General features: G+C 40.5%; 2 protein-coding genes across 4 annotated transcripts in view; one reads left to right on the top strand and one right to left on the bottom strand.

Moving 5' to 3' along the window:
• ATXN7L1 (ataxin 7 like 1) overlaps nt 1–18,247 on the top strand; it is a 253,531-nt gene that overhangs the window by 13,986 nt on the left and 221,298 nt on the right. The gene's annotated exons all lie outside the window — the stretch shown is intronic.
• On the bottom strand, nt 2,567–2,920 carry LOC118619565 (small nuclear ribonucleoprotein Sm D1-like). The gene has a single exon (XM_036246191.1). The coding sequence runs from the start codon at nt 2,918–2,920 to the stop codon at nt 2,567–2,569; it is 354 nt and encodes a 117-aa protein (XP_036102084.1).

The following is an 18,247-nucleotide window of genomic DNA, read 5'->3' as shown; positions in this document are numbered from 1 at the left end:
TACCTGTAATTTCATTTGTTTTCTTTTAAATTGTGGTAAGATATAAATAACATAAAAGTCACCATCCTATTTATATTTTTTTATTGTTTTCAGTATTATAGCAGTCCCCCATTTTCCCCTTTCCCCCCCCCTTATCCCAACCCCAACCCACCCCAGGCCTTCCCCACACTATTATCTATATCCATGGGTTATGCATATATGAATATATGATCTTTGGTTAATCTCCTCCCATCCCCTCCAACTCTCTTACCACTGAGATGTTACTTTGTTCCATGTACCCATGCCTCTAGACCTATTTTGTTCATCAGTTTATATTTTTCTTTAGATTCCACATATAAGTGAGATCTGTGATACTTGTCTTTCTCCAACTGGCTTATTAAATGCTTAGCATAATAGTCTCCAGGTCCATCCATGCTGTCACAACGCGTAAGAGCTTCTTTTTTACAGCAGCATAATATTCCATTGTATAAATGTACCACAGCTTTTTTATCCACTTATCTACTGATGGACAATTGGGCTGTTTCCAGATCTTAGCTATTGTAAATAGTGCTGCTGTGAACATGGGGGTGCATATATTCTTTCTGATTGGTGTTTCAGGATTCTTAGAATATATTCCCAGAAGTGGGATCATTGGGTCAAATAGCAGATACAGTTTTAATTTTTTTAGAAAATTCCATACTGTTTTCCATAGTGGCTGCACCAGTCTATATTCCACCAGCAGTGTATTGGGATTCCTTTTTCTCCATATCCTTGCCAGCACTTGATGTTTGTTGATTTATTCATAGTAGCCATTCTGGTAGGTGTGAGGTGATACCTCATTGTAGTTTTAATCTGCATCTCTCTGATGATTAGTGACCTTAAGCACTTTCTCATATGTCTCTTGTCTATCTGTATGTTATTTTTGGAGAAGTGTCTATTCAGGTCCTTTACCCACTTTTTAATTGGATTGTCTTCTTGGTGTTGAGTTGTATGAGGTCTTTGTATATTTTGGAAAGTAACCCCTTATCAAATGTATTATTGGAGAATATGTTCTCCCATACAGTAGGTTCCCTTTTCATTTTATTGATGGTTTCTTTGCTGTGCAGAAGCTTTTTAGTTTGATGTAGTGCCATTTATTTTTTCTTTTGTTTCCCTTACCCTAGGAAACAAAGTGTTTTTAAGTAATTATTCTTTTTAATAGTGTTAGGTACACTCATATTGTTATCTAGTAAATTTCCAGAACTGTCTTCATCTTGTAAAATTAAAACTCCGTATCTTTTAAACAACTCTACATATAGCCCGGCTGGTGTGGCCAGGGATTGAGTGTTGACCCATGCACCAAGAGGTCACTGGTTCGATTCCTGGTCAGGGCACATGCCCAGGTTGTGAGCCTGATCCCCAGTGGGGGACATGCAGGAGGTGGCCAATCTATGTTCTTTCTCATCGATGTTTCTGTCTCTCTCTCCCTCTCCCTTCCTTTCTCTCTAAAAATCAATAAAGAAAAAAAAAAAAAGCTTAAAAAAAAAAACACAACTCTACATTTATAAGTATTTTTATTTTTTAAAAAAGGAGAAACATTTGTAACAAAAATAAAATAATTATATAAATAAATAAATAAATAAAAGCAGTCTAGAAATGACCTTCTTTCATTTATCACCCGATATTTTATTTATTTTTTTTCATTTTTTAAAATATGTTTTTATTGATTTTAGAGAGAGAGAGGGGAAGGGAGAGGGAGAGAAAGAAACATCAATTGGCTACCCCTTGAACTCCCACTACTGGGGATAGAGCCTGCAACTTGGGCATGTGCCCTGACCAGGAATTGAACTGACAACTTCTAGGTGCATGGAGGATGACCAACCAACTGAGACACACGGCCAGGGCTCCTTTTATTCTAAAAGAACTCGTTGTAAAAGTTCTTGATAAAAGAGATGTACCATTGACAGGTACATTCCACAATAACACATTTCAACAATGCTTACAACTGATGACCTAGTGAACGGTTATCTGAAGTTTCAAGTCAGGAGAATGGAAAACTATATCCTATTGAAAAATTATTGAAAAAAAACAAAAACAAAAACAAATTATCACACAAAACTAATGACTCCTGAATTAGAAGATGACTATCACCTTTTACTAAGTATCTAAGTTTCCATGGAGTAAAACTCAGGAAAAGGAGAAATAATTTTAGACCCCATTCCATAGGACTTGAGTTTCTGAAGTAACAAACAAAACCTATTTCACCACCTGTAGGTAGGTTTCACAGAAAGAAGTAAAAAACAAAATGTATATTCAGTACATGTAAAGTAAAAAGGTGTATATACTGTGTGTATTTATGAAAGAAATAGTTAAAAAAATTAAGTCTGATCTACGAATGGAATTCTGGGACTGCCATGTAATAATGCTCAGCTCTCACTATGCTAATGTCATGAATATATATGAACTATTAAAACTAAACATGATATAGTCAATAGACAGCTAGCTGGCCTACATTTATGTTTATTAAAAACTGACATAAACAAACAAAACCTGTACAAAAAAATATCCCAAATCGCATATCACTTTGAAACAGTAATCTTGAGAGATATTATCGCCTAGGACCCCCTCTTCCTTTGCCCTGGCCACATCCTCTTCCTCTTCCTCGACCTCTTCCTGCAACAGCTTCCCTTTTCTTAGATTTCACCTTCGGTTCAACATCCACAAGTAGTGTATCCAGAGGTAAGCTATCTGGCAGAATAAAATATCGAATGTTATTTCCTCGAATACTCAGTGTTTCCAGCTGTACAGGTTCTCGGTTCTTCAGGGTCATTTTCACAGCTTTAAGATGAGTATTCATGCTGACATCTACACCTGTGATTGTTCCATGGACCTGTGTTCCATTCTTTAATTCGATGGTTACAGTTTCGTGACTCAATTTCATCAAAGATCTCACGAGCTTCATCCTAACGGAGTTTTCAGTCGAGAGTGCACAAAAACTGACAACCAAGGGCCACCGGACCAGAGTATGAATCTATCACCCGATATTTTAAAGTTGTTGCGGTTCTAAGAACTGGCAGGACTCTGGAAGTTTCTGTTCAGGTGAATATTTGAAGCCACAATGCAAAAAGACCCAGCTCAGTTTAGGATGTTGCAGCCCCAGGATCTCCCCTGGGTTCCTACTTTGCCAGTGAAGTCAGTGGAAAAGTGCTACATTTTGGGCCCAGAGTCACAAGACACCTTTGAGCAGCCTAAAGTTTCTCAGTTCAGATTTGGTGGTAACCCCACCTTGTACCCTTTTTTTTGCCCCTTCATCTTAATGTTAATTTTTAAAGTTTTCACACAGATAAAAAAATTAAAATAATAATACCATGGTTATTCATATCTATACCACTTAGAGTTAAAAATTAATTCACATTTCATCATATTTGTCTTCTTATAAGGATATATATTTTGTACCATTTGAAACTAGGTTGTTGACATCATGACATTTCACTTCTAAATATTTATCATTTTGACACATTCTGATTGGGTTACCTTGAGCTACTCACGTTCTCAGTGCTTCATCTTATATAAATATGTCTGTATGTTTTGCTGAACCATTTGGAAGATAGTGTGACACTTCACCCCTAACTACTTCAGCATGCATCTCCTAAAAATAAAAATATGATATCAGTATCACTCTCGGAAAACTAATGGCAATCCCCTAAAAATATCTAATATCTTGTTTCTATTCAAATTTCCCCTATTGTCCCCTCACTAAAAAAAAAAGTGTTTACCTGCTTTTTTCATAGCTGTTTTTTAAAAAATATATACATATAACCAGGATCCTAACAAGGTTTATACATTACATTTGGTTGTTATGTCTCTTTTGCCAATTTTAATCTAGAATGGTACCCGCTGTATGTGTGTATATATGTATACATATATTTTTGTGTATATATATATATATACGTAAAGCATTATCATTTAAAATGCTGTAAACCCTCAATTTTGCTGGCCTTGATTTAATGGACTTTGGATTTAATGGACAAAATTTCCAGTCTGTATATCATATGTGAAAATTAACACCCTGTTAATTTTAAAATGCTTTTAACCAAGATATGCTTATAATTAAATTAACAGGTTATATTTTTGTTATTAATTCACTGTTATTTTTAACAATTTTAGTGAATAGGCCATATGTTGGACAAAACACTGTAGCAATTTTGCTGACATAAGGAAATATTACGTATCTACAACTATTGTCTACATATTGAAATCCAAGAGTCAACACTTGTAAATAGTGTTCGGGAATGACTGGCATGTGATCATACAGCATTGCACACAGTAACTGGTTCTGTTGTCTCGTGGCAGCAGTTTTCATGTGTGCCGCAGATGTTCCCACGTGTGTTGAGCCACACCCCAGCCGTGTGCATTTGTTTACTCGCAGTGACTAGTGAATGCATGCATTTACTAGACCTATTCAGTATAAATTTAAAATTACACTAATACATATAGAAAATTTTTCTCAGTAATTAAACTTTTCTTTTTTTCTTTTTTAATATTTTTTATGTATTGATTTTAGAAAAAGAGGAAGGGAGAAGAAGAGATAGAAACATCAATAAGAGAGAACATAGATTGGCTGCCGCCTGCATGCCCCCTACTGGGGATCAGGCCAACAACCTGGGCATGTTCCTTGACTGGGAGTCAAACCGGCGACCTCTTGATGCATGGGTCAATGCTCAACCAGTGAGCCACACTTGCCTGGCTAATTAAATTTTTTATACATACTTAATTTTAATTACACAAACATGTGTACATAAGTAAAAACAGGTAATCTAACGTCAGTTTTTTAACATACACATTTGGAAAACCTGCTATATTATATAACGGACTTTGGCTTTAACAGACATCCTCTTGCCCTAATTTGTCCATTATATCGAGGTTTTACTGTGCTTCACATTCTGACCTGTCTGATCACTTCCTCATGGTGTCACTTACCTTCTTTTTATATGCCCTATTTTACCTCTATACTGGAAGTTAGAGCTAAAGTCTCAGATTTAGGCTTAGCATCTTGGCAAGAATTCATCCCAGGTGATTCTGAGCACTTCATTAAGCATCTCATCAGGGGGCACATGATGTCAGGGAGGCCCATTATTAGGTATTGATCACTTGGTAAGGTGGTGGCCACCTCTCTCCATTTCAGATATGTTTTCCTTCTGCAATTCCTTCTGCATCATTCAGTGGGTGATGCTTTAGAACCAAGTGGACGTTTATGGAATCATCTTGGCATTTATTGATGATCTTTGCCTGGATCAGTTATTTCTTTGGGGGTTGTAGAATGATCATTTTCAAATTCTGCTAATCTGATCTACATTTATTGGCTAACATTCATCTATAAAGGAGACCTCATCAACAGAGGGAACTATTAAATTACTCCTTAGAAAGCAAAGTAAAGTTTTTCCCTCTAATTAGCCATTTTCAGAGTAAGAAATTGAACACCCATGATTTAAGCTAAGCAGGGACAAGGGCAAGGACTGGGCACTTTTCAGTAAGATGCATAGTGTGACAACCCATAATTAATGGAAAATTCTATATAGAGTAAGCTCTGCAGTGTGCAAACCTCAGAAGTAAAGTGTGACCACATCTCGGTTGGTAGAGCATGAGTTTAAAAATGTTAAGAAACATTATCCCACACACTCAAGTGACCCTCTTCTTTAATTTGGGGACGGAAGAAGATAAATACACTTAAAATAATCCTTCTTCCACCTTCCAGTAGGAGGTCAGTATTTATCTGGGCCGGTAAACTGCTGGAGTTAAATTGCAAACCAGGATGAGTGATGCTTCTCCGCAGGTTATAAAGCTGGAGCCATGCTTCCTGTATCAGATTCATTAGAAAGTGGCCAAATGCCAAGGCACTGGGCTGGCTTGGTACAGGATGTTAAAGTGGAATAGCATCCTGGTCCCTGCCCTCCCACCAGAAACTCAGGAACTCAGCAGGCAGCAGGCTAGAAACTCTGATACCACCGAGAGGGTTAAATGTGGCTTGAGTGCCCTGGGGCCTAGGGAAGGAAGAGATTTCAGTTGCCTGTCTACAAGACCTTTGACTTGAGGGCAGGAGCCCTTTGGTTTGTGGTTCTATCTGGAGCACAGTGAAGGGTATGTAATTGGAGCCAAGTTAATGTTTGAAGAATGAATGGATGAATGAATGAATGCTCCATCACCAATGGTTAGGATTTGACATTGGGCATTCTACAGAGAGGGAACAGCATAAGTAAAGGCTGTGAGTTCCCCCAGAAAGTCGCTTTTGAAAAAGGAGTTAGAATGAGTCCTGTATCTGCCATTTATTCCAAAGAGAACCAGTTAGTAATTTATTCCAGCTGTAAACCTACTTGATACCAACACAACTGAGTTTTTTATAAAGTAAATTTACCAGGAAACAGGCTCCTTTTCTGTACGGTAATGTTTGTGTGTATTTTGCTGTTTCTGTTCAGTGTGTGGTGGGGGGCGGGGGTCTTTCTCTCTCTCTCTCTTTCTCTCTCTCTCTCTCTCTCTCTCTCTCTCTCTCTCTCTCTAACACACACAGTTTTAGGTCTTGCTACCCAATTAATCTGTAACTTCTTTTTTATCACAATCGTTGTGCTAGTAAATGTTTAACAGCTCTCTAAATAAATTTGCACATATATACTTTTATTATACATTTTACTGTTTAAAAAAGCTGTTTAGTATATAATTCACAAATAATAAAATATTTAGTATTCCTTATTGTACAAGTTCACATATTCACTTGATTCTCACAGAATGCTTTTGTTAAATTTTTCCAAATTCTTCTATCCCTGGCCAACCTAAGATTGAAATTGACGAACAGGTGTCAATCTGATATAAGTATTGGTTGATATTTTTATTTAAGTCTGTGAATAAGATGAAAGTAAAAAACCAAAGAAGTATGTTAGAACCTTCACTCAGTTGTTGGTGACGAGAGTGACGTCCTTGCTGATTTGGATGATAGTTTTCAAGTACCAAAAGAATATGTTCTCATTAGTTGTACTATTCACAATACAGCTATAGGCATGATATACTTTTAAATCTGCATTACAAAAATTTTCTCCATCACTTTTTAAATCTAGATAATCAAAAATAATAAACCAATCCCTGAATTATAGCATTTGGTGATTTCTGTGATATAAAGGCTCCCACTACCACATTTCAAGCTCTCCATATCTACCACTGAACTCAGAGTTGGGAAGAGCTGTGCATAAGAATACCAATTATATAGGATTTCTACCATAAATACAATAGATATAAATAACTTCAAGAGCAGCAGTCAGCAAACTGGCCCATGGATAAAATCTGCATGTCACCTGGTTTTGTAAATAAAGTTTTATTGGGACACAGCCACATTGATTCATTTATGTATTGTCTCTGCATTACTATGCCAGAGCATACTGGCTGAGACGAAGACACTGAAAACCTAAAATATTTACTACCTGGCCCTTTCTAGAAAAAGTTTTCAACCCTGCTAAAAACATTGATAATAGTAAAATGTAGGAACATAAATAGGAAGTGATAAGTTTGGAGTATTCTTTTTTAATACAATACATTTAATTTTAGCTATGTCAGATAACTTAGTAATTTCTTAATTGGCTCACCAAATTCCTGAAAATTTAACAATCAGCTCTCGTGAACCTGTACAGGCCAGCTCCATGTCACCACTGCAATGCTTCGGAGGCTTCAGCTTTTAGTGCCAAAAAATAAAGCTGTCACTATTAGGAGGAAGCAGCTGACAATACCAGATTGGAAGGGGAGCTGTAATAAGAAGGATTTGAACTACTTGAAATTGTGGTCTAATTGTCCGTAGAAATCAGAAGAAAGCATTTTTGAGGTTAGTTTTCATATAATGTTATTTTTTCCCTCTTAGGGCTTGTGGTTTGTTTTGGTTTTTCAAATGAGTTTTCTTCAGAGCTAATTTAAACACTCAATACAGCATGCGTTTCTTACCAAATTTTGCAAGCATCTGTCTCCAGCCCATTTAGCCCCTGACAGATGCCCAGCAGCTTTCAGTACTTCCCCAGATGTTGTGTGTCCCGAGAAAGGCCCACTTCCTGTTCCTGGCCTTGAGCGAGAGGAGAGGTGTCCCACCAGTTGGTTTTCCTTGCCGCCATTTCCTGCCAGTTGCCTTTGAATGGATTACAGATGGTCAGAAAAAGACTTCTTGGCACAGCGAGAGGGCCAGTCTCCAGGGGAAGGATTTATAACAGGATGTCAGTTTATGCCTACCCAGATTGGGCTTGGCTGCCGCAGCCTCAGCAGACAGACCAGCTGCCTGTGGGGATGGGGCTTGCGGGTGTGGGAAATGGGCAGCAGGGGAAGGGTGTTTGCATTTACGTGGCTCCTTTCATCCAGTGGGGTCTCAAATTGCCACATGCCCAAAGGTGTTGGACCCTGTGGAAATGTTGTGGCCTGGAGATTAGGTATTGGGGTCATGTACTTGATCTGCCCAGCGCTTATGAGAAGTATAATAATAAATCCTCATCTCTTTTCAAAGTGAGTTAAAGATAGGTGTGGCTATTCCCTTCTTTTTTTTTAAGCCACAATATAGAGCACATTTAATTTTTAAACTTCTAAACATATGCACAACATAAAACGTACTTTTTTTTTAACACCATTTTAAGGTATTCAGTTCAGGGGCACTGAGTGCTCATGTTGTATCACCATAACCACTGTTCATTTCCAAAAGTTTTCTATCATCCCAAACGGAAACTGTGTGCCCATTAAACAATAACTCCCCGTTCCCCTTCCCCTCAACCTCTACCTTCTGTCTCTAGGAATTTGCTTGTTCTCGGTACCTCAGATAAGTGGAATCATATAGTATTTGTCACTTTGTTACTGACTTATTTTATGTAACATAATGTCCTCAAGGTTCATCCATATTGTAGCATGTATCAGAATTTCTTGCCTTTTTTTTTTTTTTATCCTCACCCGAGGACATTTTTCCATTTTTTGTACAGAGAGAGTGGGAGGGAGAGAGAGAGAAACATCGACGTGAAAGAGACGCATTGAGTGGCTGCCACCCGCACGACCCACCAGGGCCGGGGACAAACTGCAACCGAGGTACGTGCCCTTAGCGGGAACCGAACCCGGGTCTCTCTGGACCGCAGGCCGACGCTCTAACCGCTGAACCAAACCGGCCAGGGCAATTTCTTGCCTTTTTATGGCTAATATTCCACTGTATATATATACCACATTTTGTTTATCTACTTTTCCACTGATGGACACTTGGGCTCTGTGCTTCTTTTGGCCATTGTACTTAGTGCTGCCATGGGCATGGGTATCAGATGGAGTCAGATGGATCCTGGAGAGAACTGGATGATTCCTCAGCTTTTCTGGATAACTCAGCTCAGGTTCCTCTCTCCAGTCGGAGCTGCCAGGAATGGGTATACAGGAGCGCCCTGTTCAGGTGTGCCAGTGCAAGGGGCAGGCATCTGCCCGGTGTCCTTCTCCTGACTTGCACAGGGGTGCTTTACTATCCACAGGAGCCCTGCTCGGGCTGAAAATCTGGGAGTCCAGGCTGCACGTGGCACCAGTGCTTTTGCTTCCCGGGCAGGAGGAAACTCTTGCTGGGTGAAGGGCTGAACTAACTGGATCAGGATTTCTGGGATTGGGTCTCCCTTTGCCAGAAATCAGGGCCACCTGGGGCAGTTACAGGGTAAGGCCTCCTCAGTTTCATCTGTGAGAGCAAGGTAGGACTGTAAGGTCCCCGGGACACAGAGCCAGCAAGATATGTGAGGGAGAGGACAGGAATGGGCAGTGTCTGATGCATCCCAGCTACTATAACAAAATACCACAGACTGGGTGGCTTTTAAACAACAGACATTGGTTTCTCACAGTTCTGGAGGCCAGAAGTCTAGATCAGGGCACCAGCATGATCAGGTTTTGGTGAGAACCCTCTTCTGGGTTGGAGACTTCTCATTGTGTCTTCACATGGCAGAAGGGCCCAGTGAGCTCTTGGGTCTCTTTCATAAGAACCATCTTCCTATTCTTGAGAGCTCCTCGATCATGACCTAATCGTCTCCAAGGGCCCCACCTCCTAGAACCATCATGTTGGGTAGTAGGAGTCTATCATGTGAATTTGGAGGAACACAAACATTCAGACCACTACAGGCAGGCTTCTGGAGGTGCACTGTGGATGGCACAGGGCCAGAGAACAGGCTGGAAGACTCAAGGTCTAGAACCAGATAGGATGGTAGTGGAATTTCACAGAGAATAAGGGAAGATGGAGAAATGGGAAAGTGCCTCATAGAAAGTGTCAAAAAAGTGAACAGCTACATTCTTTCTGACCAAAGATGGTGCTGGAAGGAGGGAGAGAAAAAAGCAGTGGCATTTTTTCTTAATAAAATTATTCAGCACTGACTGTGCACAGAGTCCCCTGCTGAGGTGTGGGGGGGACACAGAATAATGACTCTTGATTGTGTGATATGTGAAGCCCTCCAATTGCATGAAGACTCGTGGAGGTGTGAGGGCGTATTTGTGTGTGCACTTTTCTGGACAGGGGTTTTGTGACTTTCCTGAGATCCTCCTCAAAGATACGGTCCTTCCTCCCCCTTTCAACAAAAAAAGTGGTTAAAGAAATGTACAGCTCATGCGGAGACATGCATGTCCCGATATACCATAGGGTGGGTCCCTGGGACAGGGTCCAAGCAAACAGAAATGTGTGTGCTACATGTGGATTTGATGTTAGGGTCCGTTGCACTTTTAAACCTCCTCTGAGGAAAACTTCTCTCTGGGTTGGAGTAGAGACTTGGGGAGAAGACTAGATTGTGGAACCACTTGAAAATCTAGTCCTGTTGACATGATAGTATTTAGGCTTTTTGCCTGGAGACAGACAGACAGAGATAGAGATTGAGAGACAGATAGCATGGTGTGCTAGATGAAGAAGCCATCTTTGAATCTCATCCCTGTTTATAATAGTAGAGGAGCTGGTTGGCAGAGAAGGAAAAATACAGGCTTTGCACTCAGATCTTAGCTAACATGTTAGCCCCACTACTTGCTCACTGTGTGAGTTTGAGCAAGTTACCTCATCTCTCTGTGCATCAGCTTACTCAGTTTGACACAGTGTTGGTCCTAGGGAGGGTTAGGGCTGACTCATGAGCGGGCACACTGTTAATGGTCAGGAAATGACAGCTGTTATCATTGCCAGACAGAGGGGACAGGTCTAAGAAACTGGGTGGTTGTCTGACTGGTGTGGTTCAGTAGTTGAGCATCAACCCATGCACCAAGAGGTCACCAGTTCAATTCCCAGTCAGGACACATGCTCAGGTTGTGGGCCCAATCCCCAGTAGGGAGCATGCAGGAGGCGGCCAATCAGTGTTCTCTCTCATCAATGTTTCTCTCTCTCTCTCTCTCCCTCTCCCCTCCTCTCTCTAAAATCAATAAAAGAAGAAAATAAATTTTAAAAGGAAGGAAGGAAGGAAGGAAGGAAGGAAGGAAGGAAGGAAGGAAGGAAGGAAGGAAGGAAGGAAGGAAGAAGAAGAAGAAGAAGGAAGGAAGGAAGGAAGGAAGGAAGGAAGGAAGGAAGGAAGGAAGGAAGGAAGGAAGGAAGGAAGGAAGGAAGGAAAAGGAAGGAAGGAAGGAAGGAAGGAAGGAAGGAAGGAAGGAAGGAAGGAAGGAAGGAAGGGAAATTGGGTAGTTTCTGTAAGTTAACTGCTAGGTTGTGAATAAATTGTAGGAGGAGCAAAAAATAGGCCAGAATTTGAGAGTGAAGGGAGGGGGAGGTGTTGTGGAAAGGTGAGTTTGGAAGATCATCTTTCCAAATGAAGAGATGGGTTAGAAAGGAAGGGAGCAGCAAGAAGGGGTAAGAACTGGGTTGTCTTAGGGACAGAGACCCACTTTCTGTCTATTTTGATATTGACTTTTATTCTTTCTGGATTCTGACTTTATCTGGTCTTCCAGCTCACCCGAAGCACCAGGACTCCCAGTGAGGGGGCGCAGAGCCTGAAAAGCCAGGAGGGGGAGGCTGGGGCGCTCCTGAGAGGGGCCTTCCTGCAGGCAAATGAGGCCTGCTCTTCAAACAGGCAGGCTGTGTGGTCCTGGATCTCCCTTCTGCAAATGGGGTCTGGAATGTGTGGCGTCAGAGGAACTATGGTTGTTCTGTGCCTGCTCATCGGGGGGCATAGTAGCCAGTGGCAGGCCTCTTGCGTCAGAGAGACCTGTTTGGTGCAGTACTGGGAAAGTCACATCCACCCCTCAGAGCCTCATTTTTCTCATCTGTGTAAATGGGATAATTACAGGTACCCCATAGGGATGTTGAAAAGAGTAAATTAAGGGAGCAGACAGCATGCAGCTCAATGCACAGCCCATAGTAAATGCTCAGTAAACATTTTCTTTTATTGCCATCGAGTACCCCCAGAGGGAGAGACTGGAGATGTTGTTTGGAAGGAGACACAGTGCCTTGGCAGGATGTGTTTTGGATGCCTTTGGACTTAGTACCTCAGAAGGACATAGGAAACACCATCTAGAAATGGCCCTTAAACTAGGGCCCTAAGCAGGGAGCTGGCAGTGTGCAAACCTGCTACTTCTTTCAGAACGGCAGTTCTGTTTCAAGGGTACTTTCTAACTGAAAGTGTTATTTTTTTATCATTATATTTCATAGGGAAAAAAACACTGCCAATTAAACTACAGCCACTGTTAATTCTAAGAATCCATTCTGATTTTAAAGATGTTATAATGTGTGGGGTGGGGGAGGAGTACAGTTTAGAATTAATGAAATATAGTACGGCAAAGATAGAGTGTAAAGCAAAATTTACATTAATTTTTTTTTAATCCTCACTGGAGGACATTTTTCCATTTTTTTGTTCAGATACAGTGGGAGGGAGAGAGAGGAAGAGAGAGAGAGAAACATCGACGTCAAGGGACACATCGAGTGGCTGCCACCTGCACGACCAACCAGGGCCGGGGGCAAACTGCAACCAAAGTACATACATGCTAGCAGGACTGAACCCGGGTCTCTCTGGACCACAGGCCAACACTCTAATCGGTGAGCCAAACCAGCCAGGGCTGTCTTTCTTTTTCAATCCTCATCTAAGGATATTTTTTCCATAAAATAAGAAAGTTTAAGAAACATTGAAAGTTCTTGGTAGAGCCCCAGAATGCGAAAAAGTGTGTGTGAATTTGCCTCCACCATCAGGGTGACTCTATGCAAAGGGTTGAAAGTGGGGAAGGAGGAGCTGCTGAGGTTGATCTTCCTGTAAGCTTAGATGTTGGGGTGGGAGAGGATGTCCCCCAGACTCCAGAGTGCCCATTGTCATCCTAGGGCCTGAACATCCTCATGTGAACATCATCTGTGTTCACTTTACTTAGGAGGAAAATCTACACACAGCACTTTGAGGAGGGAGGAGGGTCATGAAACCAAGCTAAGGAACCCACACCTCCAACAGGGCTAGAAACCCCTGGGGAGGCTGCTTTCTGTGATGCACACACCAGCACATCTCCATGTGGGCTCTTAGCCCTGCTGTTTTAGTGTTTTGCTGACAATTTCGAGGAACAACCAGCCTTATCCACTTGCCCTTAAAAAATTTGTGACATGTCTCGGGTGGATTTGAGGGGTCTGATTGAGCTCCCTTCTCCCTGCCAGTGCCCCTCTGCTCCCACCTGCATGCCACCATGTCAAGCCAGGCCTCTGAGCAGTCGTGGTGTCAGGGAGCCTTCTGCCACTTCTTTGGCATGGAAGTGGAATCACAGACTAACTGCTGTGGAGAGTTTCCATTTGAGTGCTGGGTTCTAGCGGTTGGAGGGGAGGCAGTCATGACCTCATGGGGCTTGCAGATGGGGGAATGGAGTGGCTGACAGGCCATGTGATTCCTGGGGTAATTATTACTGCTGGGGGAGGATCCAGAGAGGGGCAGAAAGCAGTGACCTGGCACTGAGGACACTGTTCTAGAGGACTTGAAGGTGGAGGGTGAGTATCCAGTGAGTTGAGGAGCAGTGTGCTCTGGGCTGGGCATACTGAGCAGGCATCTGTGGAGGCTTCGGGCTTCTGTGAGTAAATTTATTCAAATTTTTGTTTTTCTTAATACAGAAGTGATACATGATCACTGTAAAAAATGCACATCAGTGAAAGAAGAAAAGAAAAACTAGCCTATTATATCTAGAATTCACCAGTGCTGGCCTTTAAAAAAATAATAATTTATAAAAATGAGATAATTTTGTATTGTTTTGATTATGGTGATGAGCATCTTTCCAAGTTATTAACTGTTCTATTTTATACATGTTCCATAATTTATTTAACCAATTCCCTGTCATTGGATATATTTATTGGTTGTTTTCAGTTTTTTTTATTATTAAAAATAATATTGCAATCAATAAATGCATATCCTTGTAGCTAAATTTTTGTACACATTCATGGTGATTTCCATAGTATAAATGTTTAGAAGAGCAACGCTATCTTCGAAACTTATAGCTAAATTGCCCTCTAGAAATACTGGATCAATTAACATTCTATCAGGAATGTATGAAAATGGCTGTTTTCTGAACTTTGGCCAATATCTTACTAAAGATTTTCAAATATTTAATGATTTAATAAGTTTAAATATTATCTTCTTTTAATTTATACACTCATGATTACTTATGAGGGTGAATATTTTTCATGTATTTGTTAGCCACTCTGTATGTTCTAGTATGAGTTGCTTTTTCATTGTTTTTGCTTAGTTTTCTGTTGATCTCTCAATTTTTTCATTGATTTGTAAGTGTTCTGTGTATATTAAGGCTAATTTACCATGTGTGTAATTTACATGTGGATCACATAATTTTTAGGAAATCTTATAGCTCAAAAATTCTGTGGCCCTCTGATCTAGTCTGGAGGACCAGAGTAGCTAGGAAAATAGAAATTCCTAGATAATTCCCAAGCCACATGCTAGGTGTTACTGAATGCTGGCAAGGACCACTAGTAATAATTATGCTGACAAGACAGAACTAAGAACAGGAGCTACCATTTACTGAATAACTATCGCTTATTTACCCTGCACTTCACATATATTAGCCATTTAATTCTATCATCCTGCAAAGAACTGGGCAAATTGGATCAGAGAAGAATTAAGTACCTTTTTTGAGCTCACACAGCTAATAAGTGACAGAGGCTGGATTTGAACTTGTATCTGCACATCTCTACTACTTACATGCTTTCTATTCTCCCTGACTCATTCTCAGGGTAAACCACAATTTTCAAGTCAGGTCTTCCTCAGCGACTTCCACAAAGAGTAGTAAGTTGGAGAGCACATAATAACTGGTCTGCAAAGATGCCCTTACAGCCCTGGCCGGTTTGGCTCAGCGGTTAGAGCGTTGGCCTGCAGACCAGACAGTCCCCGGTTCAGTTCCCGCTAAGGGCACATACCTTGGTTGCAGTTTATCCCCGGCCCTGATTGGGATCGTTTGGGTGACAACCACTGGATGTGTCTCCTTCACATCGATGTTTCTCTCTTGCTCTTCCCCCCTTCTCTTCTGCTCTATCTGGAGATAAATGCAAAAATGTCCTCGAGTGAGGATTTTAAAAAAAAGATGCCCTTACAGTGAACATGCCTCCCAGTGTAGTATCCTCTCTGTGTCAGTTGGCTGACCTTGTGATTCACATGTGTGTGTCTGTTTTTATAATAGCTTCTTTGAGATATAATTCATGTACCATAAACTTTGCCTCTTCAATTCCATATTTTTGGCATATTCACAAAATTGCAAACACCACCACTACTTAATTCCAGAGCATTCTTCCCAAATAAACCTCATACCCATTAGCAGTCACTTACCATTCTCACCTCTCCACCCTGCCCCCTGATCCCAGTTCTTGGCAACAACTAATCTAATTTCTGTCTCTATGGATTTGCCTATTCTAGACATTTCATATAAATGGAATCATACAATATGTGGCTTTTTGTGTCTGGCTTCTTTCAAGGATTATCCATTTTGTAGCATGGATCAGTACTTAATTCCTTTTTATGGCCTAATAGTATTTCATTATATAAATATACCACATTCTGTTTATCCATCAGTTGACTTTTGCGTTATTTCCACCTCTTAACTGTTGTGAACTGTGCTGCTATGAACATGTGTGTACAAGTTTTGTGTGGTTATATATTCCATTCTTTTGGGTATATATCTAGAGCTGGAATTGCTGAATTACATGGTATTTCTATGTTTAACTTTTTGAGGAACTGACAAACTGTTTTCCAAGGCAGCTGTATCATTTTGTCTTCCCACAAGCAAAGTTGTGGGTTCTAATTTCTTCAATGCTATTGCAAAAGAATTGTTTTGTTTTGTTTTTTTAATTTTCTTTTCAGATGGTTCATTACTAGTATATAGATAAAATTGATTCTTGTATACTGTTCTTTTATCCTGCAACTTACTCAGCTTGTTAGTTCTAATCGTTTTGTGTGTGTATGTATTCTTTAGGATTTTCTGTATATAAAATCATGTCAGCTGCAAATAGAGATAGTTTTCCTTTTTCCTTTTTAACATAGATGCCCTTTATTTCTTGCCTAATTTCCCTGGCTGGAACCTCCAGTACAATATTAAGTAGAAGTGGTGAGCATGTACATTCTTGTCTTATTCCTGATCGTGGGGAGAAAGCTTTCAGTCTTTCACCATTAAGTATTAGTTGTGGACTTTTTATAAATATCCTTTAACAAGTTGAGAACACTTTTTATTTCTAGTTTGTTGAATGTTTTTAATCATAAACAGGTATTGGATTTCGCCAAATGATTATTTTTGCATCTATTGAAATGATCATGTAGTTTGTTCTTTGTTCTATTAATATGGTGTATTACATGAATTGACTTTCATGTGTTGAACCACCCTTGCATTCCTGCAGTAAATTCATTTTTTCATGGTGTATAATTCTTTTTATATGTTGCTGAATTTGGTTTGCTACTATTTTGTTGAGGATTTTTACATCTATATTCATAAAGGATTTGATCTGTAGTATTCTTAAAATGTCTTTGGTAGGGTAACACTGTCCTCATAAAGTTGGGAAGGGTTCTCTGTGACTTAATATTCACCAATAGAATATGGCAGATGTGACACATGTACCATTTGAGACTAAGTCATAAGAGCCTTGCAACTTCTTCCTGAGTTTCTTGGAACATTCACTGGTGGCCCACTCTCTCTTGCAACCCAGCTGTCATGCTGTAAGAAGCCCACGCTCTTGAAGTGTAGGCACTTCAGTGAACATCCCTGGTTGAACAATAAGCTGACAATCCAGCTAACAACCAGCATTGAATACCAGCCATGTGAACTGGCCATCTTGGACATTAGCTCAGTAGATCCTTCATATGACTAATATCTTAGCTGGCATCTCTGATCCTAAGAAAAAACTGCCCAGTTGAGTCTAGTCAATCCACAGAACTGTGAAAGATAATAAAAAATTATGCTTTTAAGCCACAAATTTTGAGGGTAGTTTATTACACAGTAAAAGATAGAACAAAAAGCCATTGGCTTCAGCCTGACTCACTCAACCATACCTTTCGACAAGAATTGTGAAAGCATGCACTGGTGTTTTCTTCTCTCCTGTTACTGGGGAAGGCCCTGAAAAAAAAAAAAAAATGAAATGACCAGAAGGTATCAGTGAAAAGAAGAGGCAGTGTCGCACCAAGGACACTCACACTTGAGTTAACCATCCTTTGCTGTGGTGGCCAGTGACCTGTCTTCAGTAAAATAGTTGCCCAGCTGTACTCAGCCTTTGCTTTTGGTAGAGTGGCTCAAAATCTCACAGTACTCATGCACCAGTCAACCTGGGACTACTTTGCTCCTCCTGTACCACGGGATGCTTTTGCTTCAGTGAGTGCCTTGACATTGGCGGGTATTTCAGGCCATCTGCACTCTTAGCTTCCAAGAAGGATCTGTCATGTGGCTTTAATGCTTAGCTCCCCTGTTTTTCTTAGGCTGTCTGTTGGTTTATCAGCTGAGAATTTCAAAACCTTGTTAATCCCACCTTTATGCCAGTGGACAAAATTGGACCATTCTAAAGGTAGAGGCAGGCAAGAAGGACCACACAAACAGATGTAACCCAAGAGCCAATAAGAGGGACAGAGCAGGATGGGCCCCAGATGGACCTGAAAGCTTTTGTGGACCTGAGCAGTCTTCCTAAATCTTACCCCACCCCTAAGGCCACTATTTGCTTCCTGCATGTAGGAACTGACAAAAGGAACCTGTCTATTGGGTATTAGGTTTCCCTGCTGTGATCTGTATGTGGATCATCTTTGTGTACATACACCAGCCCCACTTTTTTATCTAAGAAAAGGGACCAAAAACTTTATATCTTTTATCTCAA

Source organism: Molossus molossus, unplaced genomic scaffold, assembly GCF_014108415.1.
Source record: "Molossus molossus isolate mMolMol1 unplaced genomic scaffold, mMolMol1.p scaffold_m16_p_7, whole genome shotgun sequence".
Lineage (NCBI taxonomy): Eukaryota > Metazoa > Chordata > Mammalia > Chiroptera > Molossidae > Molossus > Molossus molossus.
This window is presented reverse-complemented; position numbering and strand designations above follow the sequence as displayed.

Bases quoted from the DNA above. Each gene is read 5' to 3' on its own strand.
- LOC118619565 (XM_036246191.1), bottom strand. From the start codon at position 2,920: ATGAAGCTCGTGAGATCTTTGATGAAATTGAGTCACGAAACTGTAACC.